Source organism: Parus major, chromosome 21 (assembly GCF_001522545.3).
Source record: "Parus major isolate Abel chromosome 21, Parus_major1.1, whole genome shotgun sequence".
NCBI classification, from domain to species: domain Eukaryota; kingdom Metazoa; phylum Chordata; class Aves; order Passeriformes; family Paridae; genus Parus; species Parus major.
In genome coordinates this window covers 6,643,146-6,669,158 of record NC_031789.1, presented here as the reverse complement: position 1 = coordinate 6,669,158, position 26,013 = coordinate 6,643,146, and the positions used below count along the sequence as shown (strand labels likewise).

The window sequence follows — 26,013 nt, the reverse complement described above, 5'->3', positions numbered from 1 at the left end:
GGGGCAGCTGTGCAGCACCACGGGGGCAGCTGTGCAGCACCAGGCTGATGGGACCAAGCGCAGGGCTTGGGCTCTGAAGTGCTGGGGCACAGCCAGCAGTGGCAGAGCTGAACAGAAATGGGTGCATGGGGAGTTGGCTGCTGTGTGCAGCGTGTTCTCCTGGCCAGGGTCTGTCCCTGTGCACAGTGGGGTTGTGCTGCTGTGTCCTGCAGAGCTGTCCTCTCCCCAGGCTGCCCTGGACAGCTGGTTTGGTGTGTTCTCCTCACCAGGGTCTGTCCCTGTGCTCTGCTGTGTCCTGCAGAGCTGTCCTCTCCCCAGGCTGCCCTGGACAGCTGGTTTGGTGTGTTTTCCTTGTCAGGGTCTGTGCAGTGCCTGTGTTGAAGGGGACAGGAGTGTGGGTCCTGCTCATGGTGACACTGCTGAGCTCAGGAGCAGGAGGGTGGCCCTTGGCCCTGCACACGTTGCCACTCGCCTGGCAGAGGCTGTGTCGCTGGGACTTGGGGACAGGAGGGGCAGCGACTTCTGCATGGGCACAGAGTGACAGACAAGGGGGAGCAGCTTCAGACTAAGGGAGCAGAGATTTGGATGAGAAGTTGGGAAGAAATCCTTCCCTGGCAGGGTGGTGAGGCCCTGGCACAGGTGCCCAGAGCAGCTGGGGCTGCCCCTGGATCCCTGGCAGTGCCCAAGGCCAGGCTGGATGGGGCTGGGAGCAGCCTGGGACGGTGGAAGGTGGCCTTGGACATGGCAGGGGTGGAACTGGGTGAGCTTTAAGGTCCCTTCCAACACAACCCAGCCTGTGATTCTTGTCAGAAGCTGAGGAATGAGTGATGAATAAACCTGCAGAATTCTGCTCGTGTCAGTGCCATGTCCATGTCTGTATCCTACCCCAAGTGTCATTCCTATAAACATTTCCTTTTATACCTGCAAAGCATTAAAAAAATCAAGAACACCTGTTTCATGTGGATCCCTGGTCACTTTTGCCATTGGCTGAAGCAAAGTCCTGTTAATGATGACAGAGCTCAGTTGCCCTGAACTGCAGCCCTGCTGGATCTCCTCATAGTTTAGAGAGGAATCTCCATAGGCCTGAGCTTTGGACACATTCTTATTCCTAATAAAGGAGCTCCTGGAATGTGTGCAGGAATCTGTCAGTGCTCTGCATGAATCCAGGGATGTGTCCTTAACACTGGTTTTAAATGTTCACTTCTGGACAGAAGAGTTTGGGCAGCCAGTTCATAACCAGGCAGGTTTGTGTATGTGGGTGCACAAGGCTGCACACTTGGGTTAAAAAGAAAACCAAACATAAACAGAAACCCAACCTCCCTGTTCCCCCCACCCAGGGAAAGCCCTGAACCCCCCAGCCTCCCCCAGAAAAGGCAGCCCAAGGAAGGGCTGGGTGGCAGTGGGGTCAGGATCTGCAGTGCTGTGAGGTGCCCTGGGCAGCCTGCAGCTGTGTCCTGCAGTTTTCCATTCCCCAGGGACAGTTCTGTCCTGGCTGGATGCCCAGCAGATGCTCCCAGTTCAGGCACTGCTGGTAGGTGGTCTGGTGAGTTAATGCCACTGCAAACAGCTGTTAGAAATTGCACATACATCATGGGAAGTGCTTCAATATTGTCCTTTGGATAAAGAATAGTCTCTTCCCTTTGTTCTGCCTTCATTTCAGCTTCTTTTCCAGGCATAAATCAGTAAGATTACCTCTTTCCCCTTCCTTCCAATTCTTTAGGATGTAATTTGTTTTAATTAGAGTTTGTTTCCAGGTGTGTGGTGGATAGGGATACCTTCCAGCTCCTTTCACACTTCCCATTCTTCATGCTTATCACCTCTGACACGAGCTGTGGCTTCTGCCCTGTGTGCTGTTCAGGGAAGCTGCAGATTTGTGTTGTCAGGCAAGTTCAGAGCCCCAGAGGGTGATCACTGCCTCTGAGCTGATGAAGCTTTGTGGAAGAGGTCCCTGCTGTGCCCAGTTCCAGTGTCCTGCCCAGGAGCTGGGGCTGTGCTGGAGCAGTGGTGCTGCTGTGGAGTTCAGTCTGCTTTAACAGGGAATATTTGCTCTGGGAAGTGCAAAGGCACTGCCTGGCCCTTTGGAAACCATACAGGGCAAACACTTAAACAGCATCAGCCCATGCTGAATTCATTTGCACATTCACTCACCAGTGTCAGTGCTGCTTGTAAACAACATTCTGCTTCTGTTAAAATCACATGTGACCAGATAAAAACCTTTGCATTATGCAGTGGTGCTCCCAGTAATTATTTTTTTGAACTTACAATCAAAATGTTGGTGTCTTCCTTCTCTGGAGGTAAGCAGGTGTTAGAGAGGTGCTCCATGGCACCTGCCAGCAAAATCCTCCCCACACAGGTAATTCCTGTGAGAGAGAACACTCCCTTCCTCTGCAGAAACTTGGCTGAATTATTGTCACCTCCATCCCCAACACTGAGCACTCCCTATAGGCTTTTCTTTTCTCAATCCTCTAGAATGAGAAAACAACTTCATCTTGAGAAAGCTTTTCCTGTCTGTGCAAAACTTCCTCCTGCAAGAGCAGCAGGGTGCAGAGCAGCCTCCAGTCCTTGCTGTGCTGCCCCTGCAGTCAGGAGCAGGCTGGAGCTTGCTCTGGAGCTGCAGCTGTTGGGACACGTTTATTCATTCCTGCTTTGGAGGGAGCAGGCACTGAGAGAAGCTCGTGTGCCTGGAGTACAGGTTGGATTTTTCACAGACAAAATTGCTTCTGCTTTCTTTTTTTGGTTTTTTTTTTTATTATTGCAACACACATTACAACATTAACACTACAATTTTAAATGAAGCTTAAGCATATGAGGGGCAATAACATTCTCAGAGTGTCAGGATACTACTTCTATGAAATGAAATTTAAAATTTTCCTTAAAGCTTTAAGACACAGCTGAATTCAGGGGACTTGTTCCTCTGAGGTTTTAACTCAGGTTTGAGGTATTTGTGGGGCTTTTTTAGCTAAAGGTTGAGTGGCCTGAATGTGTTTGTCCCTTTTGTATTGTGAAGTGTGCAGAGTTTGAACATGACATGCATAAGATAATTTTGGGTTCAAATTAAGGATCCACTTGGCTCAGTACCCTTTCTCCCAACAGTGACCATAAACAGATGCTCTTGGCTGCAGTGCCAGTCACTTTCAGGCCCTGATAAACTGGTTTTTAATCTGCTGAAGTTGGAGTGGAATAATTTTGTTCTCCCCTGTTTTGTCCCTCTAGAGATGGAACAAAATGATCCTTGCCAGATGTTTTTAGAACTGCCTCTGAAGAGCAGGGCTCTTTCATCTTGGGTATTGGACTATTTGAATTAAAGGATTTTTTTTAAAAAAAAAGCTTTCCTTGGGATTTTCTTGGGAGTTTCTATTAATTTTACAGAAATCACAGGGATCTAGGAATTGCTTTGCTGTGTCACATTCTCAGTGGATGTAACTGATTGTTAATGATGGCTGGTTAATCAGTGCTAAGTGTGTGACTGCAGTTTATAATCTGTCCTGTAACACATATATCTAACATGGGCTTGGTTTTATTCAGCAAAGCCACTGATGTTGATACCAGGCTTCAAACATAACCCCAAATCTCATAAGATTCATTGTTCAGTGCTATAGCTTGTTATGGCTTATTAAAAACAAACATATAGCCCAAACCCCTCTATCCTGGCTTTAAGATGTGTCTTTCCTATTTTAATCTTTGGCAATACAGAAATGGTGACCTTTTCCAGCTGTTTTTGGGCACTTCCTTAGCCAGTGAGCTTTCCTCACATGGGCATGGCTGAGAGCAGCCAGCCCTGACCCTGCTCATTCCAGGCTGAGGGCGCTTCAGGGATGGCTGAAACTTCTTCTGCACGTGAGGTTTGTGTCCCTGGTGTGCCCAAGTCACTCCTGTTTTAGCAAGTTTGCTTTGAAAACCCTTCTTGGAGAGCTGCAAAGAGAGCCAAAAACGCTGCTTGAGATGAGGTTTGTGGCTGAGTGAAGTGGCTGGTTTAAAAATCTTCTTCTGCTGAAGCATCCCTCTCATTTAATCAGGGATCACCTCAGTCTGCAGAATCAGGGGTGAGGATGCCCAGGCTGGGTATGTGGGCAGCATGAAATGCTGTCCTGTGGGTGTTGTTTGGGTTCTGGTTTGGCTTTGGGGTTTTGTTGTGGGCTGGTTTTTATATTAATGGCAGTGCTGAGTTATTTCCAGGGGTTTGAGGTGCTGCAGGCTGGCAGAGGATGTCTGAGAGCCCGGAGGGGAGAGCACTGAGGGCAGGGTGACCACAGCAGGACAAGGCAGCCCAAATGAGTGGTGTGCTGCTGGGTGGAAGGAGCTGCAGAGGAGCAGAGCAGGTCCCTGTGGTGCTGCAGCGGTGCCACCTCCCTGAGCCCCGTGCCAGGCTGCATGGAGAACATGCAGCTGCTGCAGGGCAGCTCTGGTGCTGAGCTCTGCCAGGGAAAAGGGAAAGGTACAAACAGCAGTAGCATTTCTGAGACTGCACCTTGTCAGATCATCCCTGACCCTGCAGGATGGATCCAGCCCGTGTGCTTCCACAGAAACCTCCTGGCAAAGGGCAGCACACCAGGGATTCACAGCAGGGACAGGGCTTGCACAAATCCCCAGGGCCCTTCTGCCATCCAGGCATTCTGTAACAGAGTCCTGAGCCCAGGTCCTCCCCAGAGCTGTCCTGCTGTGCTTTGGGCAGCTCTGGTTGCCATGTCCCGGTCCTTGGTGGCACTGTGCCCATGGACAGAGCTGCCAGCTGTGCCAGCCCTGGGTCCCTGCTGAGGGCTGTGGACAGGTGACAAACAGAGGGTGAAGCTGTTTCTGTGCTGGGAAGTGTTCAGGCACTGCTGTGCCAGCCCTGGGTCCCTGCTGAGGGCTGTGGACAGGTGACAAACAGAGGGTGAAGCTGTTTCTGTGCTGGGAAGTGTTCAGGCACTGCTGTGCCAGCCCTGGGTCCCTGCTGAGGGCTGTGGACAGGTGACAAACAGAGGGTGAAGCTGTTTCTGTGCTGGGAAGTGTTCAGGCACTGCTGTGCCAGCCCTGCTCCCTCTCTGCTCTCTGCCCAAGGAGAGGGGAGCTGTGGCCAGGCTGTGCTCAGGCCCTGCCCATCCTCACTCTGGCTGCTTTGTCTGGTGCTGCCAGGGCAGATGGAGCAGGACCTGCTCCTGGCTCTCCTGGAGTGTGTGAACACTGCTCTGTGGATCAGGGTGTGCTGTTTGCCCTGCTCTGCCTCCTTCCTGCCTTTTTGATATTCCAGCACTGGCTCCCAGCTCCTTTCTGACCAGCCCCTGTTTACTTTGCAGAACACAACGTTGCCATGGCAACAGGTTACTTTTCAAAGGGAACATCTTGTCATTATATTTAATCCACTGCAGCTGAGGAGGACTGAAATATTAAGTTGTTGTTGCTATGGATACTGCTTTGTTACAGCAGTTTCTTTTGTGTCACATTTCATATACAGTGTTGGCTCCTTTTTTCCCTTTCCCATGGAATAAACACAGGATGCCATTCCGTTCTCACTGTAATTGCTCTCACCAATATGATTTAGCTTCAAATCTGCAGTGCATTTTAGTTTCTATAGCAAGATTTTTTTTTATTTTCCCATTTGAAACCTGTTCCTGAGGATGTGGAAACAGTAGAAATTAGGGAGCAGATGGTGTGTCCTTGAGGAGCCAGGGGCTTTGTGCCCTTTTAAAATCCTGGTGGGATGTGGGGCAGCCTGCCAGAGCCTCCTGCACAGCAGCTCAGCCCAGCCCTCACCTTTTGGGCAGGGAGGGAGCACCTGGAGGTGGGAATATTCCCAGGAAATGGTGACTGGGTGATGGAAAGACACACAGAAATACTTCTGTCCACACTTCATGAGGAATGGTTGGGGAGCCCTTTGAGCTCCCACAGAAAGAGTTGGGAACAGAAGTCCCATCCCAAACTTTCAACTTTGCAACTACAGGATGTTCCAGCCTCGGTTCTTAAATGTTTTGTTTGTCACAGTCAGTGTGGTGCAGCTGAGGGCAGCTGGGGGATGTTTGGTTCTTCCTGTCTTCAGTGGTCAGGGTGGGCACAGACCCTGCCCAGGAGCGCTGTGAGCTTCACTTGCACTGATGAGCAGGGATGTGCACGGCCTGAGAATGAATTCTGGGAGGAAAGGAGGAGCATCAGCATTTTCTGTTGTCAGCTTCCCCTTTGCTCCTCACAGGGAAGAGTTCTGACACCTTGTAGTAACCTGGTATTTAATGTATGACTTTGTAAATAGAAAATTGATTTCCTAGTACAGTCATTTCCTTGCATAACCTGAAAACAAGAGAACAGTGTCAGGTTGTCTCGCAAAAATACGCATTGGGGGAAAACATTTTGATGTGTTCTCGTTGTTTTCTGGAGGCTTTTGGCTCATGTTTGGAGAGGATTTGTTTCCTGGGAGGGTGGCACTGTGCCAGGCCCTGCCAAGGGGCACCTTCCACAGACCAGGTTACTCAACACCCCTGAGCACATCCTCTCTGGTTTCTAAATGATGTGTTATTTCTGCTTCTGCTCCGTTTGCATTGGAAATGCAATGACAAAAAAGAATATGACCCTGAATTTCATCAATTGCAATTCTTTCTCACTGCTGTTTTCCCTTTTATCTTAGGAGGCTAAACAGTACCCAAGGTGAAATCAGAGTTGGACCCAGCCACCAGGTAAGGGGTTTTGTTTGTGTTCAGCATCCAGAGATGCTTTTGCCTCTTGATCTGTGCAGATGAGAGTTGTTTAAAATTGCATGTGTTCAGATACAGCGAGGGCTTTCACAATCATCCTCAGATGACTCACTTTTGTGAGTTCTTTAGTATTCCTTAGCTCAGTTACTGAGACTTTTCTGTGTCAGATGTTGATATGTTAATGATTTTCAGTAGCAGAGGTGCTCCTGGGTTAATTCTTGAATAAGATTGAGGGAATGTGAGTAACTGCTGGAAGTTAAAGAAGTGCTTTAAGTCATTTGGATTGTTAAAACAGAAATTGAGGAAGCTGCTGAGTGTGTTCACGCACTGGGAAGCAGAATAAGGTTAAGACTCTAGATGTTCCTGGTATGTTAATTCTAATTTGAGAGAAATCCATCATAAGCATTGGAAATAATCTGTTCTTAAAGAGAATTAACATACAGCTTGCTGTGGTTTGTAGGGCCAGATCTCTCACTGGGAATGAGGCCTCTCCTTCTCCTGAGGAATTGACTTTGTAGTGTCCAAGTGCTGGAGTTTTGCATCCAAGTGATGAATATTCATTCAGACCCTCTTAAAAATCTTGTTTAAGAACTAGTGAAAGTAAATATTTATGGAACCTGATGTCACATTCTTGAGGATGTTTTGCCTTCAGAGGAAAAAAGTCCTTGGCAATTAAACCTGTAGTGTTCTTTTCAGTAGTCATAACAAGAGTACTGTAAATGATACCTTCAAAACAACTTTCATCTCAAATTGTCATCTAATATTTTGGCAGGCATTAGTCACCCTGCTCTAAGGTATAATTACCACATGCATTTATGGATGGGGATAAAAAAGGAGGAAGCAGGTCCATTGATTTAGAATACTGTTAATTCTTGCTTGCTTCATGTTTTAGACTTCCATTGCTCCCTCACTCATCTTGTTTGTGGCAGATGTCCTCACTGACACTCCCCTCAGTGAGCAGCAGGTGAAAGCAGCAGAGTCCAGAGCCTGAGGTCCTGGCAGGGGTTCCTGATGGTGCCTTCCTTTTCCCTCAGCTGTGCACATGGGGAGTGCCAGGGGCATTGGGGTTTCCTCAGTGCACAGATCCCCCACAGCAGAGGAGACAAATGTTCTGTAGGACTGCAGAGCTCTGAGAATTCACCTCCCAGGGGAGCAGGGTGGCTCTCTGCTGGATGTTCTCCTGGGACAACTTCTGGCTACAAAGAACAGCCAGGGAGGTTTGGGGTCCCCACCCCTGGCAGAGGCACTCAGTGCTCGGGGCTGGGGATGAGGTGGGGATGGCTGGATCACCTTGGAGATCCTGTCCAGCCTCGGTGGGGCTGTGTGTGGTGAAGAGGAAGCTGCTGCTGGGAGAAGCTGCAGTAAGAGAGCCCGTTGCAGGGGTCCAGGAGGCTGAAGGTGGGCTGTGCAGCCCCCTGCTTGCTGCAGTGCCTCTCTCCCACAAAGCCCAGTGCTGGCTTATCCCTTGCCAGAAGAGAAGTTCAATGACAGATCCATTTTCCCAGGCAAGAAGTAAAATAAAGTACAGATTAAAGAGCAGAACATGAAAGACATCTGAACCTGTGACTTGTAATTACTGGTTATGTATAAATGTTGCCTCTCAAATACGTTTAGCGTTGTAAGTATAGGAGGTAATTATAGGGCTTAAAAGCTGTTTCTGAAGAGGCTCTCAGCTATCTCATCTCAGAGCAGGAGATGACTAAAGATGCTAATTGGGTCTCTGGGTAGAGTGTAATACGTTTTTAGAGGCAGTGTTCATTTCGCTGAGCTATCTCCCTTTCAGGAAATGTCTTTGTTTCTCTTTACAGTTCTAATGATTTACCGAGCATTAATTTTAAACTTAGTGTCAAATGTGTAGGGTTTCTGGCTGATTTCAAATGGGACACATCTGGTAACCAGCTCGCTGCCCTCCTCCCTGGGAGTGTGTTCTGTGGGGGTCTCAGCCTGGCAGGCAGCAGCTGGCTCAGTGTCCCTGGCACAAATGCAGCTGCAGTGTCGGAGGGGAATCGTCCTCTGGCCTTCCATCCCACGGGGCTGTGCAGCACACAACGCTTCCCCTTCGACCTCTGCTGCTCCAGAGTACAGAAGGGCTCCACTGGCAGTGGGCTGAGGAGGTGTTAGCCCTGAATAACCATCAGGAAAATCACTGCCCTTCTGAGGAAGGAATGCTGGATGAAGGGAATGGGTTGGGGCTCCATGCCTCAGCCTCCTCAGAATTTGGAAACTTGGGAGCAAAGCCCATCCCCAGCTGCTGTCTGAGCATCTCCCACCTACCAGATCCTGCTGCTGCAGAGAATTTACAAACCCAGGTGTCCTCCTGCCATGTGTGTGTGCCCTCGTTTTCCAGGCCAAGCTCCCTGACCTGCAGCCGTTCCCTTCCCCAGACGGGGACACGGTGACACAGCACGAGGAGCTGGTGTGGATGCCAGGAGTCAACGACTGTGACCTGCTCATGTACCTCAGGGCAGCCAGGTGAGTTCAGCCCCCGTGGCCAGCTCTGGGGATGGGCAGGGCTGTGCTGGCTGCAGCCCCACCTCACTCTGGTGGCTCCAGCTGCCACCCTGGGTTGGAGACAGCTCAGGTTTGGGCCAGCACAGCCTCCCTGGTGCGGCTCTGGAGCCCAAAGCCAGCAGTGCCCTGTGGGATGGGTGACGAGGGAGGAGCTGCTCAGGGTGGAGCAGCTGGGACAGCAGAGGATCCCTGCAGGGAACCCCCCTGGCAGCTCCAGTTTGCATTTCAGCCCTTCCCCGGGGATTCAGCAAACCCACTGGTGGGCTTCACAGTAATTCTGAGCCTCAGTAAATTACATGTAGCTTGCAAGAATTCAGGGACTGGGGAATCTGCAGTTTCAGTCAGTTTTCTGACATAACAAAACCAAGATGACAGCACAGAGTTTGCTGTCTCTGCCGAGACTCCATTCTCCTGTCTGTAGGTTTCAGCTTCTGTAATCCTGATCAGGCCCTGCTCCTTTGGCAGAGCAGACTTTCAGCTGATGAAAGCAAATTAGATTGGATTTTAATGCTGGATTTATTCCTTGTGCTGGGGTGACTCAGCTTTGCAGTTTTGTGGTACCTTATTTGATCCATAGTGTCGCAGGGCCCTAAAATTCAGGATTTAAGGTGTAAATCCAGTGTGTGAGTAGTGCAGAGTGCATCCAGCACAGCTGAGGAGCTGACCCCTTTCTGAGCCCTTTCCTTCCCCTGGCCCTGCAGGAGCATGGCAGCCTTTGCAGGGATGTGTGACGGGGGATCCACGGAGGATGGATGTGTGGCTGCCTCCCGGGACGACACCACCCTCAACGCCCTCAACACGGTGAGTGCCCCCGAGGGGAGGAACCTCCTGCCACTCCTGGGCCTCCCTCAGCAGGGAGGGCATCAAATGTTTGGTGTGTGAGCCAGATTTTGGCTTGTTGGGGGTAACTTCCTCTCAAGTACCCAGTGATTCTCAAAGCTGTGGGCTGCAGAGGTGCAGGGAGGAACTCGTGGCTGCTGCTCCAAGGTGACCCCAGTGAGTGACTTTGGGAGGCTGCTCAGGTCAGGGCCACCAGCTGGAGCTGGGACTTGCTCAGCTGCCTCTGACCTGGCTCTTGGGGTTTCCACTCAGCCCAGCTAGTCTGGGGTTTCAGATGGAGTTGAAACACCTCCATTCTGCACAGGGAAGATGTTCCTTGTGTTCCTTTCCTCGGGATGGAGCCACTGGTCCCTCACCACTCTGCACTTGGCCCACTTGTTCCCTGACATCCTTCTCAGAAACTCAAATTTCTGTTAAGGTCAATAATCATTAAAGAGCTTTTGGAATTGGAATTTCTTTCCCCTTATCTATAATGATAGCCTAATGCAGAAAATTCATTTAACTTCACTGCTTCTCTATCTGCTTTAATTACTCCCTTTAATTGCTTGGCAGCCCAAGGAATCTGCAGTTGCACTTGTGGAGTTCTTGCTTCTGAAATTAGATTAGTCCCAAAATATTTTGGTTTTGTTCTTTTGCTTCTTTTCTCTTTGCATTTCTGGTAGATGTCTATTTTAGAAAATGCTTTCCTTGTCCACTTGGAATTTTTTCTAGAAAAGAGTTTTCTTATAAATAATAGTTCTGTCAGGGATATTTTAAGAAACTTTGACTTATTTCTGAGGCCCTGCTTTTTTGGCTTTAAACAGTTTAGATAGGTTACCTGTTGTCCTGACAAAATGGTACCTTTTTTATCTTTCAGTTCACCACCTGTTCTAGAGAGATCAGATTTATCTGATAAATGATTTGTGAGCCTCTTAACCTGCACTAAGTTGTGTCTTTGTTTAGAAATTATCATATGCAACCCAGAAGATGAATGTAAAAGAAAATGGTGTGGTATGATTTCTTATTATGGAAATCCAATAAACTTCAGGGTAGCACTTCACATAAATCAGTCTTGACACCTCCTTTGCTGCTGTTTTATTTATGTAATAACAGGTGCTGTGAGCCCCCAGAATGATTTATTGTTAATTATGCCAGATAGAAATGAAGATCATGGAAGGCACAATGTAACATACAGACATCACATACATGTATTTATATCTCAGCTCACTGAAATGATTATTCACTCAACGTTCCAGGTGAATTCCAGCTCCCATTCCTTTGTTTGCTGTTGGGGTTTGCTGCCACATTTGTCACTGTAGCCCTTGGGAAGGAAATAAAGTTTTCATTTGGAGCTTGCTGCCCTCCTGATGGGTGTTGGTGTCAGACTGGGAGGGCTGGAGGAGGACACTGCAAACCTTTCACCATAATAATGGTGAAGAAATGCTCCCAGAAAGCTCATCCTGCTCTGTGGGGAGAAGGTGCTGCCAGCTCTGATAATCATTGGGAGGATGGAACAAGGTGAATATTGAGCATTGCTGCTGGCAGTGCTGAGGAAGGAGAGCTGGGGGAAATTTTGGAGTAGTTCCCCTTCCCCTCCCTCCTTCCCTGCTCTTTGCCCTCCAGACTCTGATTTAGCATCAGATGTGGTTTAGATCCTTTCTGTGTCCATAGCAGTGCAAGGCCAGAAACTCGTGACCTCTTTTATGCCTTTGACCTGTGCCTGCTGGTCAGAGGTTGTGCAGTGCTGTTCCCAGAGATCCCAGGCCAAGCAGGAATTAATTCACTGCTCAGTGTGCTCAGATGTGACAGAGCTGCAGAGGAAGAATTCATTCCCAGAGGTCAGCCTTGCCTGGTGTTCTGTGGAACAGCAAAGCCTGGAACAGACCCTGGGGCAGGCAGGCTGCAAGCTCAGTGTGGAACATGGAATCTCTGAGGTTTGGTTCACGTTTTTGCTGTGGAAATCAGAGCCAGCCACTCCTATTTATCCTCATAAGGTGAAAAAACAGCACCACTTAGGCTCATGTAGTGCTGCGTGGAGGAGGGCCCAAACAGTGATATGCTAATATTGTGTAAATCTCTCTTTACTAATGGTGTTGTTGTGCCTTCTCATGGCTCTGCTGCATGGGAACGTGTCATTATGAGTGACAAACATGACAGGCTAATCTCAGTGCAAGGAAATTCAGTTCTAACTAAGATGTCACCCAGACAAATTACTCCCTGTTTTAACTTGCCCTTAGACCAGATTTTCTTGTTCATTAACTGCAGACAAGGTTGAAAGCATAAAAAAAAATTATTTAAATATATGTTAGCATTTCTCCTTACGACTAGTTTTCCTTGTGGATGATGTTAATGAGCAGCTGCTCTCCTGGTTCACACGAGGCAGGGCCAGGCTCCCTGCCCAGGCCTGTCCCAGGCTGGAGCCACTCAGTGCAGGAGACAATTCTGCAAGATCCATTCATCCTCATCCTCATCCTCGCTCTTACAGGCAGGTAAAAAACAGCCAAACCTGACTGCTGGGATTGCTGTTAAAGTTTTGGGGGAGTATGGAAAATACTCATATTTTTGAAAGGTGTTTTTAAGTGCTGTTGCACATCTTGCAGGTGGTTGGTGAGTTCTTGCCCTGGCTCTGTGTGGGGCACTGGATGTGCCTGCATTGTCCCCCAGCTGTTTGGCAGCTGCATTTTGGGCTGTTTGGCAGCTCCCTGGCAGTGCCAGTGCAAAGTGGCTGCATCTCAAATATCAGGGATTTTAAGCTTCATCATCAGCTCTTTAGATGCTTAAAATAAATTAGAACTGGGGGGAAGAGATGGAAGTTGGGGTAATTTTTGGGTTGTTTTTTTCTTTGTTTTATTTTGTCTGATACCGAAATTATACCCTAAAGGGCACTTGGGGCTCTGTCTTGCTGGGTTTTAGAAATATTTGATAAAAATTAAAATATGAATATTCCATTTTCATAGTAGGGCAAGATGTCCACAGCTACACAGAATATTCACAGCCCACTGAAATGTGTCAGCTCTGCTACTGAAAGAAGTGGCCTGAATTACATTTTGTATTCAATGAGGTGTTGGGTTGGAGTTATCACACCCAAAGGTGGAGCTGCTCATGGCAGCAATCCCCATCCTGCTCCTCATTTTCCTTGTCTTTTCCCTTCTCCCTCATCTTGGGGTGTGATTTGTCCAGGACAGGTCATCATCCCATGGAAGAGCCAGCTCTGGAACCTGGAGAGCTCTGCAGTTCCAGTGCTGGACATGCTGCAGCCCCATAAAGTGGGTTTGGCTGAACAATCCCTTCTGCTTTAACCCAAGGCAGGCTGGGACTGTGATTTTGAAGCATTCAGTAAAACTCTCATGCGATAGCAGCAATTTTTCCTTGGAGAAAAAGGCTCTGGGATCTCAGTGTTCTTAATGGACTGCAATTATTTAATGGTGAGCCCTGAATGCAGCCTGAGTGAGCTGGGCTTTTCAAGGCAGAGCATAATGGCTGTAATTGCCAAAGGAAGCCTTGCTGGAGCAGGAGCTGCCAGATGCAATGGCACTCTGCTCTAAAAAGGTCACAGGAAAGGGACATTTAAATTAAGTTATAAATTACAATTGAAGAACAATATTTTGATGAGCAAGCCCAGAGATGTCAGAGCTGCAAGATGTAATTCATGGGTTCATTACAGACTGGAGGTGCCTGACAGCTGAGCCATGCCAAAGGAGAATTTATTTGCAGCATCACCCAGACAGAAATGGCAGCTCTGTTCAGAGGCTGCAGTAGGAACTGGAGCCTGGTGGGAATGTGCAGCCTTGATGGTGAAATCCCTTCCCTGGGCCCTGCCTTTCTTTAATTGCAGTGTAAAGGAGGCTTTTGGGCACGTGCACGTGCAGAATTTTGCTGTAATCCTGCCCAGTGATGCAGAAATTGCTGTATTTTCTGTTTTAAGGTACATTTGTGGGGGTTCCCTTTGTTGCAGTTGTTGACAGATCAAATCTCACAGCAGTGCCAAATCTGGATGCAGAGTTAATGCTAAAAATGGAGATTCTCTGGTTGGCTGGACAATGATGCAGTGTTTATAGAAATACCTGGAGAAGTTCAAGCAGAAGTTAATGAAAGCAGAGGCAGTCATCATTAGCTGTTATTTATACATCTGAATCTTGCCAGTGGAGTGCTCAGGAATACTGAATGGCTCAAAGTAAAAAGCAGAGAATGAGCCAGACTGGAGCACGTCAATTTAACTCCAGCACTTAGAGGAAATATTTTTCCTTTCTGCTGCATTATTCTACTCCTGGCATTTATAAAACATCTTTTCCCACTTGCACCTGCTAAAATTAACATTTTTCAGGAGACTCTAAGCCTGTATCACATTTTCACAGGGGTCTTCTCTGTTCCATGGCTCTGTGCTGACGGCCTTTGGGATTGTTATTAATGTAATGACTTGCTCAGAAGTTAATGCCCATGTTATCTGCTGCTGGTCTGGGACAGCCTTGCTGGCCTGTAAACTTTTCTTTTTCTGGAGTAGCTGCCTGTCAGACCAGGCTGTTCTTTCTGGGCTTGTCTGGTTTATTTTTCTTGCAGGTTGAGCTGCTTGGGCAGCGGGGCTGCCAGGGAAAAACACGTGTTGTCCTTGAGGCAAAATAAAGATGCCCTCCAAGTTACAAAGAGGCTTTGGCATTCCTCGTGTTTTGGGAGGAAGCAGAGAGGGGAGGGAAACAGGAGCACCATTCTCCTCAGCTCTGTCACATCTCCTGAGTGAAAAATCTTCTAGGTAGTGGCACGCACAGAAAAGAGGCATTTGCCAGGTGAGCTGGCAAAACAAACAGTGTTTTTTCCTTTGAGATGGATTTGTTCCCAGTGCTGGAGTGCAAACAGGGAGGAAAATTAATGTGTACCCAGCAGAAAAGGCAACATCTTATTTTGGTGCCCGTAAGTAGGCACTGCATACCACGGGAGCCTTAGAAATACTTTTTTTTCAGCAGATTTATTTTTTTTTCAGGCAGTTTTGGCGCTTGAGCAGAGCCAGTGAGGGCTGGCAGTGCAGGCTGAGCTCTGAGCAGGGCCCAGCTCAGCTCCCTGTGCCCCTTCAGCCCAGCTCTGCACCCATCCCCTGCTGTCCCCAGCGAGCTGCAGGGCTGGGAGCAGGAGCAGAGCCCAGGCAGTGACAGTCAGGGCTGCTGCTGGTTCTGCTGGCCCTGCTGGTCCTGCTGCTGGCCCTGCTGCTGGCCCTGCTGGCCCTGCTGCTGGCCCTGCTGGTCCTGCTGCTGGTCCTGCTGCTGGCCCTGCTGCTGGTCCTGCTGCTGGCCCTGCTGCTGGCCCTGCTGCTGGCCCTGCTGGCCCTGCTGTACTCTGCTGGCCCTCCTGGCCCTGCTGCTGGCCCTGCTGTGCTGTTCCTGCTGCTCTGGCACCTCCCAGAGCCGGGGCTGGAAGGGGGCACCAGGAGGAAATGAACTTTTGGAAGTTGGAGCATTGTTGTTTTTGGTTACCCTGCATCAGTGCAAGGAATAAATTCCTGCACCCAGTGCCTGGGACCTCCCTCAAGGTGCCAAACCAAAGCTCAAAATGAACAGAAAACCACTGTGGCTTTAGTTTTCTTTCTTGTCCACCTTCTGTTATTCAAGCACTCGTTCCATTGCAGAAACCCTGTTTGTATCGTTGTTTCAGTTGTTGGTGAGGATAAAGAAGTTCTGTCTGCCAGTTAAGGACCATTGTTGTTTGTTCCAAAAACACACTGCAGGTAACAGCAGAGGTCTGTGCCCAGGAGTGACCTTTTATTTTTAGAAGTAATTTTTTTTTCCTTTAAAATTCCCCTAAGTATTCAAAACTATTGAATGCCCCAGTAACTTGGAGGGGAAGAGCACCTTCAGCAGTTCAGATCTGTTCTGCTGACAACAGGAGATTTGAGCCAATTTGTGTGAAGTATAACCCATCACATATTAATTTTTATTTTATCATGGCTGACATCACATTGAGCCCTGTGAGTAGAAGGGAGCAGTGTGACTTTGGCTTAACCATTACCTGGGACAGGTTGAGGAAGGAAAGGGGATCCCTGCTTGGTTTAACACTGCTGCTTCTACTGATAAAACCTCAGTTACCCTTCAGGTTGTTTAAATTTCACTTCATACATCAACAGTAAAAATAATTAGGCAGAGAACATCTCATGTGGCTCCCTGTAGTGGTTTTGTTTTTTCTCCAATATCAGATCACTGCTAATTCCTTTGAATGATCTATTTGTCTTCTTTATTTTTCAGCTACATGAAAGTAACTACGATGCTGGAAAAGCCCTGCAGCGCTTGGTGAAGAAACCTGTGCCAAAGCTGATTGAGAAATGTTGGACTGAAGATGAAGTGGTAGGAAATGATTTATCTCCTCAGCCTTTATGGTTCACGTTGCTGCTCTTGCTTTTTTATGTTGTTTTTTTTTTCCTAAAGAGGCTATCTTTATGAGCAAGAAGAGGGCGGGTGTGTAAATAAAAATACACATGCCTGGGTATATAAATGAAAATACATGGGTATATAAATGAAAAAAACCTGATCCAGTGTTGGACAGAATTGCTCTTGGAAAAGTGACAGTAAAAAGTTTGTTTGGTTTTTTGTTTTGTTTTGTTGGGGTTTTTTTTGCCTTGAGTGGTCAATTTTTAAGCTGGTTAATTGCTGAAGTGTTTAAAGAAGTAAACAGAAATAAAAATGTGATCTTGTTAAGCTACTGATAAAGCTGGCATTGGTGTTAGAAAACAGAACTGATTAATGGAGGAAACGTTCATGTTCTCATAGTGGTTTTAATTATTCAAGCAAAGGCTGAAGAGATTTTTTTAAGCTGTAGGTTCTCTGCAGGGCTTTCAGGGCATCCTTGCAGTGCATGACTCTGCTCTCCCCTCGTTTAAACCTTCCTGCAGGGGCTGGGCCAGCCCTGAGCCCCAGTTTGGGGCTGGTTCCAGGCCCAACAAGGAGCCTTTGTGGGGCTGGGCTGGCAGAGCCTGGGACACGCTGGGCAGCTCTGCCCTCACCGTGTCCCAAAAGGGACAAGTGTGCAGGGACTGGCTGCTGCACTGCTGACTCTGTGCTTTCTGCACACATCCAGGGCTAAATTCTAAAGATTCAGAGGTGCTGGCACCTCTCTTTTTCTCCCTATGTAGCTTTTTTCCCCCCCTCTCCTCATTTTTTTCCATCAGCTGCTTGAGCTGTGAGTGCTGGAGCTGCTGCACTCGGGGGTTTTGATGATCCACCCATGTTAAATGAGAGAGAATTGAGCCTTACCCATGGAAAAAACAAAATTTATTGAAAAGTGAAGCATTACTGCAGAAGTACAGCCTGTGAGCACAGAGTAATGATCACTGACTCTATAAATCATTGTCAGCCCCAGCTCATTTTATCATATTTGTTCTTGTTCTGTTCCATCCAAGTTTCCAGAAACATTTGGCAGCTCTCCAGCCTGGGCAGAGCCAAAGATCAAACTGTGCTCTTATTTATAGACAGCAGAGCTCCACCTGCACAGCCTCAGAGCCTCTTGGTCCCTGCAGCTCCAGACAGCTCCAGCCTGGAGCAGCTGTGCTGCATTTTGCAGCATTCTGGAGCTTTGCAGGGGAAATTTCCTTATTGCAGGCCCTGGGAAACTGAGGAGAACTCTGATCCACAGGGTGCTGAAGCTGCAGAGCTATTCCACAGTGAAGTGTTGGTCAGAGAACACTCAGGTGTCAAACCCTAAGTCTGGCCTAAACAATGAAATTGTGGTGAGAGCATTAACTCTGTGTGTCCCCTTCACCTCAGGGTGCCGAGGGATGGAGCCTCCAGTGAGGGGGTGCTGATAATCCCAGAGAGTTCTGAGGGAAATGGGGACCCAGCCCCAACCCCTGCCCTTATTTGGCCTAGACTTGTAATTAATCTCTTCTTGCAGCCCAGCAAATGGGGCTTACTTAAATTGAAATACTTAAATTTTAGTTATGCAATTGAGTAAATAAGCAGATCCCAGATCCAATACAGCATTATTAAGCATAATAATAATAATAACAATAACAATAATAATAATAATAATGATAATAATGATGATGATGATGATGATAACATGTTTAAAACTTTTATTTTGGTGGACTCTCAGCTGCCCAAAGACAAAGCCTTGTTTTCCCTTAGAAGAGCTCTGCTGTTCAGTGTCCAACCTGTGAGGCAGGAGCTGCTTGGCAGTGTCAGACCCGATTAAAACTAAGGCTGGGAGCTGTGTTGTTTTCCCTGCTGCTGATGTGGTTGCAGATGTTTAGATGGAATTAAGGAGAGGATAAAATTGGGCACTGATTGAGTTACACTTGGGCTGTGGAAATATGAAGGCTGAGGTTTGTTGTCTCCCCGCTGTCTCTGAAGCTGTGGCTGTTTTTAAAGCATTTTTGTCTCGGTGTGCAGCTCCATCAGCACAGAGGGAGAGCCAGTGAGGTTCCTCCTGTGCCTGTGAGGGTGAGCAGAGCACCTCCTGCCCTGCTGGGTGTCTGGGCAGCCCTGAGCAGCTGCTGGTGAGGCTCCTTCCCCCATTTCTGCAGGGATGCCATGGGCAGGGTTTGGTTCTCCTGTCACACTCAGCAGTTCAGTTCTGGGGCAAACTGCAGCAAATGTCACATTTAATGCCTGGTCCTGAGTGCTCCCCAAGCTCCAGCAGCATCTGAGGGGCTGCAGTTTCCATGGAAAGTGGGATGGAGGAGGGATTGTTTGGGGAGAAGCCAGGAGCAAAGTTGTCGTGGTTTGATACAACTCGTGCCTCCTCCAGGTTTAAATCTCCACTCAAAGCAGCCCAGGATGTCAGAGCAGTGAGCTCTGCTCAGCACCTCGTGCCCACCCCAGAAAATGCCCCTTTAAGTCTCTGCCAGGTGTGGGATTTTGGATGCAGGCAGTCAGAAATCCCCCCAGGGGTGGAATGGAGCTGCTCCGTTCTCCTTGGCCTGGCAATCCCTGGGATCTGCTGTGGGAGTGGAGTTTGGAGCCAGGAGAAGACTCTGACAGTGCCTCTGTGCTTGCCCTGGTGGTGGAGCTGGGTCCTTCCCACAGATCCCAAATCTGAACTTCAGCTGGGGTTAAAGTGACCATCCCATCCCTGCTGTGGTTCCAGTGGGAACATCTCCCAGGACAAACTCTGCTTATAAAATATCCACATTTTGTCTTGGGACAAAATCTCTGCAAAATGCCTTTTGTACCTCAGTGAAGATCAGCACAATTCTGACCCTGCCCTTGCTCCAGGTCCAAAAACAAGCTCCCACTTTGGCTCAATAACCTTTCAAAGAACTGTAATTTATGCAGGGTACAAGGCTCATCTCTAGTTTTGGTAACCTGATGGAAAGCTTTTCTGTTCTGGAGTTCTTCAGGAGCTGGAAATGTGGAAGGAGAGGTGCTGGTTCTGACTGCTCCTCACCCAACAGCCCCAATTCCACCTCACATTTTTATCTCTTCATTCAAAATGTGTTTTCTCTCTCTTCATCAAAACTTCTGACAAAATCAATAGGGCTTACAGGAGAGAGAAATCCGAATCAGAACTAAAGGAACCTCCAGTTTATTAGGTTTTTAATTAAACATGATGAACACATTTTAAATACCACAAAGGCCTGGGGCTGAGCTGCATCTAATCGAAACAGATTAAGTCACCCGTCCACACTTGGGTAGTTATTAATTCTGTTTATTTATGCATGCTTGCTACAGGCAGAGTCTGCTGCTGCTCTGCTGCAGTTTATTGCACAGGGATGCTCTCCTGCATGGAGCTGTGCTCCTCATTAGCATTCAGATGTTGATTATGAAGAAGTGGGGAGGCTTAATTGAAGCACCTTTGGAACTCGGGGCTGTGCCTTCCAAAGTGAGGGGAGATCTGGGTGAAGCAGTGCTTGAACATTCTTTATTGGGCAGTTCCTCCCTTTTCCTCCACACTTCGTTCCATCCACGTTCAGTTCTCTAAAGGAAGTTTCCAAGTGTTCCTTAGGAAGGTTCTTTCCCCGTGTGCATCCCTGTGAGGAACTGTCAGTGACACTCCTCATAACTGCCTTTTATCCTGAAATATTCTGCCTTTTAAATATTTTACATCGCTCTTGATGTCGAGTAGTTGAGGTAAACAACCTCCATTCAAACAGCCTCAGTTTATGTGCAGGGGTAGTTAATCCTGGCTGGAGCTAAATCTTAATTGGCCATGTAGATCGATTTACAAGTTCATAAATTTTAAAATATCCACACCTGGCTTCAGCTTAAACTCATTTATCATAAAATACAAGTGGAAATCCTTCTGCCAGGAAGGACAAGAGACAGCAAACTACTTTCCTAATGTGTTTGCAAGTGTTTGTAATCCAGCGTGGCAGGTCAAGGAATTACTTGTGCAGAACCCACAGACTTATTTGCTTGGCTCCTTTGTCTGGAATCATCCTCAGATGTCTCATCCACCCTTTTTGGAGTGTGTGCTCATGAAAATGTTGTTCTCATGTTCTCCCTTGCAAGCAGGGCTCTTCAGGTATGCTGGGAGACAGAGCTGCTTAGTGGGGCAAAAATACCATGAATTTTATTTACTGTTTATGTGGCAGCTATAGAAAATGAAATTCAGAGCCAGATTGAAACAGAGCCTGGAATGGTCAAGTGGAAAAAAATCATAAAGGGCTATTGGAAAAGCTGAGCAGCGTTGCAGGGCTGACTCCTGGAGTGGGCTTGGAAGGTTTAGACACCAGTTACTGCTCAGTTTCATTGTTTTACCCACAAAAAATGAACATTGCAGCTTCCCAGTGGAGCAACAGTCCCACTAAATGAGCATTTTCTGGAATTTAGTGATCCAGCCACGTTTGCAAGTGTGATTATCAGTAACAATTGAAACTTAGCCGAGCACTGAGATAAAAAACCCACCAAACTCAGATTGTCATGGCCTTGTAGGACCTGTCTTTTAGGAATAAATAAGATTTTAGTTTAAGCACGTTTTGTCTGTGTCTTATTCTAAGAACTCAGAGTGGAAAAGAACCATCAGCCCTCACAGTCAAAAGTGACCAGTGAAGGATGAAATTATTCTGCTTGGGGGAAAAAGTTGTTATTTAAAGGTTGCATAAAATTATAGTTACTGAGTAGCTGGCAGGTTTTCAGAATGCTGAGGTGCAGTACAGCTGGAAAATACAAGGTGTATTACAGCTCAAAAAGGGGAATTTGGTTTAAACACAGGTTCCTAGATGAAAGATAACAATCTTTTGTTTGTGATTAACTTGCATCAGTCTTTGATGCAAGCCCTTGTTGAAAGGGATCAATATTGCACATACAGCACCGAGTTTATTGTCAAGTCCTTTTGGAAATAAGGCAGTGAATTAAAAATCAATTATACGTGCAGAAAAGTTTGTGTAGGGCAATCAATTCTGTCCTTTTAGTTTGCCAAAAGATTCCATTGTTTAACCAGCTGTGAAAAGGAATGAATTTTAAAAGCCTCCAGCAAATGAGGGAGCCCAAAGGGGCGGGGGGAGAGATTAAAAAAAAATTATTTCAGCATTTCATGTTCAGCAAAGGCTCTTCAGGGATAAATCTATAAATCCTGTCAGTGACCTTGGCTTCAGAATGGGTGATTTCAGTGCTTTCCCTGATGTTGATCTTTGCCCAGCTGCCAGAAAAGCTGCTGTTTCCTTAACAAAATCATTTTGGGGTTTGTTGAACTGCCCTGTGCTTCTTGATCTGCTGTCTCTCTGCCTTCACGTGGAATATTTTTATCCATTAAACTCTTGCTGTGCTGCTGATCCCCAAAAATGCCAGCACAGCCCCTTGTTCTCCTGGCTCAGGAGCTGTTTCTGTGTGGGACAGACAGAACCTCCAAACTACAGCACAAAGCAAAGCACCCGCGGGTGCCTTGGGGAGCTGCTGCCTTGTTTCCAGAGCAGGGGCTGCCCTCCACGCAGCCCCTGAGCTCCTGTTGCCAAGGGGAAGGGATCTGCTGCTTGGAGGATTAATAAACACGCAGAGGTTGATTGTCAGAACCGCGTTTTTCATCTCATTTTCAAGGGCATCTTAGAACGGAGCTCCCTTGCGCTCCTGGCGCTCTCCATCATCGCCAAACGGGAACGATGCTGGGGGTGTGGGGGCTGTGTTTGTCCTCCCAGGGGATTGATAAACACAGAGGGCCCCAGGAGCTGCTGTTGCTCAGCACAGGGACAGTTGGGTGTCCGTGGGTCTGTCCCAGCCCTCGGTGGGCAGAGCAGGAGCTGAGCAGCTGGCACAGAGCAGCCCCAGGTTCCTGCTGGACCCTCCAGTGATGTCTGCAGGGACACAGCTCCTGCCTGCACCACCCTGACCTTTTATCCAGATTTTATCTGCTCAGGGATCCGGAATCTCAGTTAAATATATCCTCCTGCTGTATCCTGTTCTGCTCCAAAAGGAAACTGAGTCATGACACTCTAAAGAGCAGCTGGGGAGTGCAGGGATCATCACAATCGGGGATTTTCTGAGCTTAAGGCTTTTGGTACAGCAAGAGAACCGAGGGAGGGATTGTAACTCACCTCTGGTGCTTGTGGTGAAAGTGCAATTGAAACTCAGTAATAAATAATGAAGTGCTTTGATATTTTCCTGGTTTCAGTGTAAGGCAGAAATCTGCAGCTTCTTTCCAAGTGATTCTGGTTTAGTCCAAGTTGATATAGGTAAAAGTGTCTCCTTTTCAATTGCTTATGTTGGAATTACACTTTATGAAACTCACAGAGCCTGGGAATGGATTACTTGACATGGCAAATGTCTGTTTTCTTTTGGAGGAGTTGTTTGCTGTCTAAATGGCAATTTGCTGTTCCTAACAAGATTGCTTTACAAACACAAAAACCCCAACCCCTAAACCAAAGTGAGTGCAGACAGTTGACAGCATTGTCTGCAGCTTGACAAGATGATATTTGATTCTTGAATTTTTTTTTCCCCTGGTAGTTTGGGTCTCTGTCTGAGTCTTGACTTTGATTCTTTGTTTGAACACTGACAGCCCCAAACCCCCAAACTTCCTGAATGTCACTGGATTCTCTGTGTTCTGCCCAACAGCTTAGCTGGGAACTATTTAGTCTGGCCCAGTGGCCATTGCAGCAGCAAATGACAAAATGCTCTTCAAATGGGTGTAGTGACATAATTCCTATTGAAGAAATGTTGATTACTGTCATAATGTGGATGCTCTGTGTGCTTTAGTGCTCAGGGCTTATCTTTCTCACACAACATAAGCAGTATGAATGCCAAAATACACCTCATTTGCAAGTGCTGTTTGCATGATAAATTTTATTTCTCTAATCTCCACTATCAACAGAACCAATTTTTTTTTTAATCTTTCCGATGACATAAAAATGCATTTTAATGAAGCAAATTATCAAGCTTTGTCTCTTCTGTGTACGAGCGGGGCGGCCACATTCAATTAGGCTGAAAAATGATCATTTGTTCTATTACAGGCTGTAACAGAGCGAGTGCAAAACCATGATCCATCACCAGTTGCTCAGCTTTATGTTACTTAAATCACTTTGCCATCCTGTCAGGGGCTCGGAATCCTCCACGGGAGCCATTATTTAATTTAAGTTTGTAAAGGTGTCACTTGTTTGATAATAGGCTGCTTCTGTAGTAGATGAATAGGAACTAAATATTCATCATTTTCTGCATCCATCCCATATCCCTAATGAGTTACAAGGATAGCAGTGCCAGTAGAGCTAATGATGATGGTGCCACGGAAGGAATTTGACAGCAGGAAGGGCTGGATCCAGGGGGAAACTCCACACCTTGCAGTGGGAAAAGGGGGGTGGGCACAGCCTGAGGTACAGGGGGGATTGCTGGGCTGTTGTGGGCAGGGATGAGGGTTGGGTCCTCATCCTGGGGGTCCCTTCCAGCTTGGGATGTTCCAGGAGTCTGTGAATTCTGCTGGAGCTGGAGAGGCTTCATTTGTGAGCCTGGCAGAGCCAACCTGAGGGGTTTTGTATGAGCTCAGGGCAACTCAGACCTGGGTGTGGAAATGCCCCCCTGGAAGGAAGGTGGGACATGGAGGAGCTTCACCTGAACCCAGAGCAGCTCCTGGAGTGCAGTGTGCTGTGCCCAGCTCCTCTCTGCTTTCTGCTCTGGGTGTTGATCTCTGCCCAGGAGGCTGCAGGTTAAATCTGCTGCTCCCTGCCCAGTGGTGTTTTTGTACTTCGTGGTTGGGACTGTTTTGTGGTGAAGGCTTTGTGGTTGTGCTTCAGCTTTGATGGCCTCTTGATACCTCCCCTGCTCCCCCTGTGCTCGTTCCACTGTGGGTTTCCCCATCCTTTTGTTCTTCCCTGCTGCCCCAGCCTCTGACTGCATCCCTCAGATTTATTTATATGGCTTTTAGGCTGCGTGGGGAGATTGATCAGCCAGGCTGTATGCATTTAGAGGAGCTGATAAATGGCACGGCAGCACATTCCCCTCCACTGCTCTGGAATAACTTCAGCGCTCAAATCAAACATCCCATTTGCCACAAATTGGGGAAGGCAAAGAGGGCACCTCTGGTTTATTAGGGTGCATATTTCATTTATCTGTTATGGGAGGTATTGTCCAGTTCTACGTGTCTGGGGAGGCAATTCCACAGTCTCAGCACCACCTTCCCCTGCCCCCTCCCCTGATATTCGCCTTCAAGGTTTCCTTTCCAGCGTTCACCTTTGCTACAGCTGCGTTTCTGGTCCTCCATTTTCAAATCTTTAATCATTTCCTCTCTTATTTGTGGTTCCTTTCTCACAGCTGGCCCCGTTCTCCCCCTCACTGAGGATGTGTCCCTCAGCCTGGAATTTGATTTTGTCATCACCTGTGTTTCTTCCAGCCAGATTTGCGTGCTCAGGTGTCTCCTCGCTCCACTGCAGCCAGTGGCAGACTTACTCAGAGGAATTTAGGGAGTTTCCAGAGGTTGCCTGGTGTCATTTTGGCAAGGGTCAAAAACTGGAATTTGTATTGGAGTGCCTGAATTCCAGGCTGGGCATGGCTGCAGTCACAGCCCCTCTGTTAATGATTTACCTGGGAAGGCACCTACAGAAATACCTGCCTCTCCAGAGGGATCATTTCCATTTTGGATTAGTTCATTGCTTCAAAGTCTGGGGGCTCTTGAAGTGCTTTTATTTGTTTCCTTCTACCATTTGCATAAAAATCCCTGTTTGAGGCAGAAACTGTCTCCAGAATAATTGACAATAATGGTTGAAATCCCAAGGGAACAACATTTCTGTAGTAGGGAACTTCCACTGGAAATGCTGTGTTTGAGCCTTGAAGGATCACACAAGGTATTTCAGGTAGTCCTTGAAAAGGAACGTGTCCAGCTCTTTCTTTTACTCACTCTCTGGTTTTGATGTACAAGAAGGCTTTTTGTATATTAGCATTTTAACAGCAGTTTAAAATAACAACCAGAAATGAATTTCTTTGTGTACAGAAAAGGCAATCTGAAGTATAATCAAAAGCTTTCTGTTGTCTCTTGTCAGCAGTACATTGTTTTGCTTTTCTGGGTCACAAATGTGCCAGACCTTTCTTCTGTTTAACTCTTAAAAGGCACCTTTAAAAAATCATTTATCTAAAAAACCACACTCAAATCATTTTAGCTTTGTTTGCAACACTGAGAAACTGTCGATGGCAGGAGACAGAGCGTGGGGGATAAACAGAAAGCTCTTTTTTGTCAGCCAGGGCAGGCCCAGGACCTGTTGCTGCCTGTGGAGGATGCTCCTGCCCTCGGTGCCACTGGTTTGGAGGAGAATTCCTCCTCTTCCCACTCTGAGCAGAGGAGAGGGAATTGCAAACTGAGCAGCCTTCCAAGAGGGGTTCATCTCTGCCTGCCTCTCCATCCCCCTGCTGAAATGGGGGACCATTAGTGACCCCAGCAGGCTGATCATGCCTGGAATAATCCAGGAATTGCTTTTCCATAGTCGAGGCTGTTTATCCAACACCCCTTCCAGAGCTGCAGGAAAGGAAAGTCAGGTTTCCTTTGCTGCTGCTGCTGCTGCTTTACTGCCCAGGCTGGGCTCGCTCCGAGCATCGGCTGCGCTGCGGGGCCGGCTCGGCCGGGCTCCTGACTGATCTCATAGGGGATCACATTTCTGCTGCCACGCTCTGGGATCAACTGGGGGATCACTGGG

The 26,013-nt window shown here is 47.6% G+C and overlaps 1 protein-coding gene across 3 annotated transcripts in view; it reads left to right on the top strand.

The window, feature by feature from the left end:
* The window catches only part of RERE (arginine-glutamic acid dipeptide repeats), a 136,978-nt gene that overhangs the window by 62,504 nt on the left and 48,461 nt on the right, over nt 1-26,013 (top strand). For all 3 annotated transcript variants that reach the window (XM_015648368.3, XM_015648367.3, XM_015648369.3), the window contains 4 exons: nt 6,596-6,644; nt 9,010-9,134; nt 9,875-9,974; nt 16,220-16,318. In XM_015648368.3, coding sequence (XP_015503854.1) covers nt 6,596-6,644; nt 9,010-9,134; nt 9,875-9,974; nt 16,220-16,318 — 373 coding nt within the window. The remainder of the gene's footprint in view (nt 1-6,595; nt 6,645-9,009; nt 9,135-9,874; nt 9,975-16,219; nt 16,319-26,013) is intronic.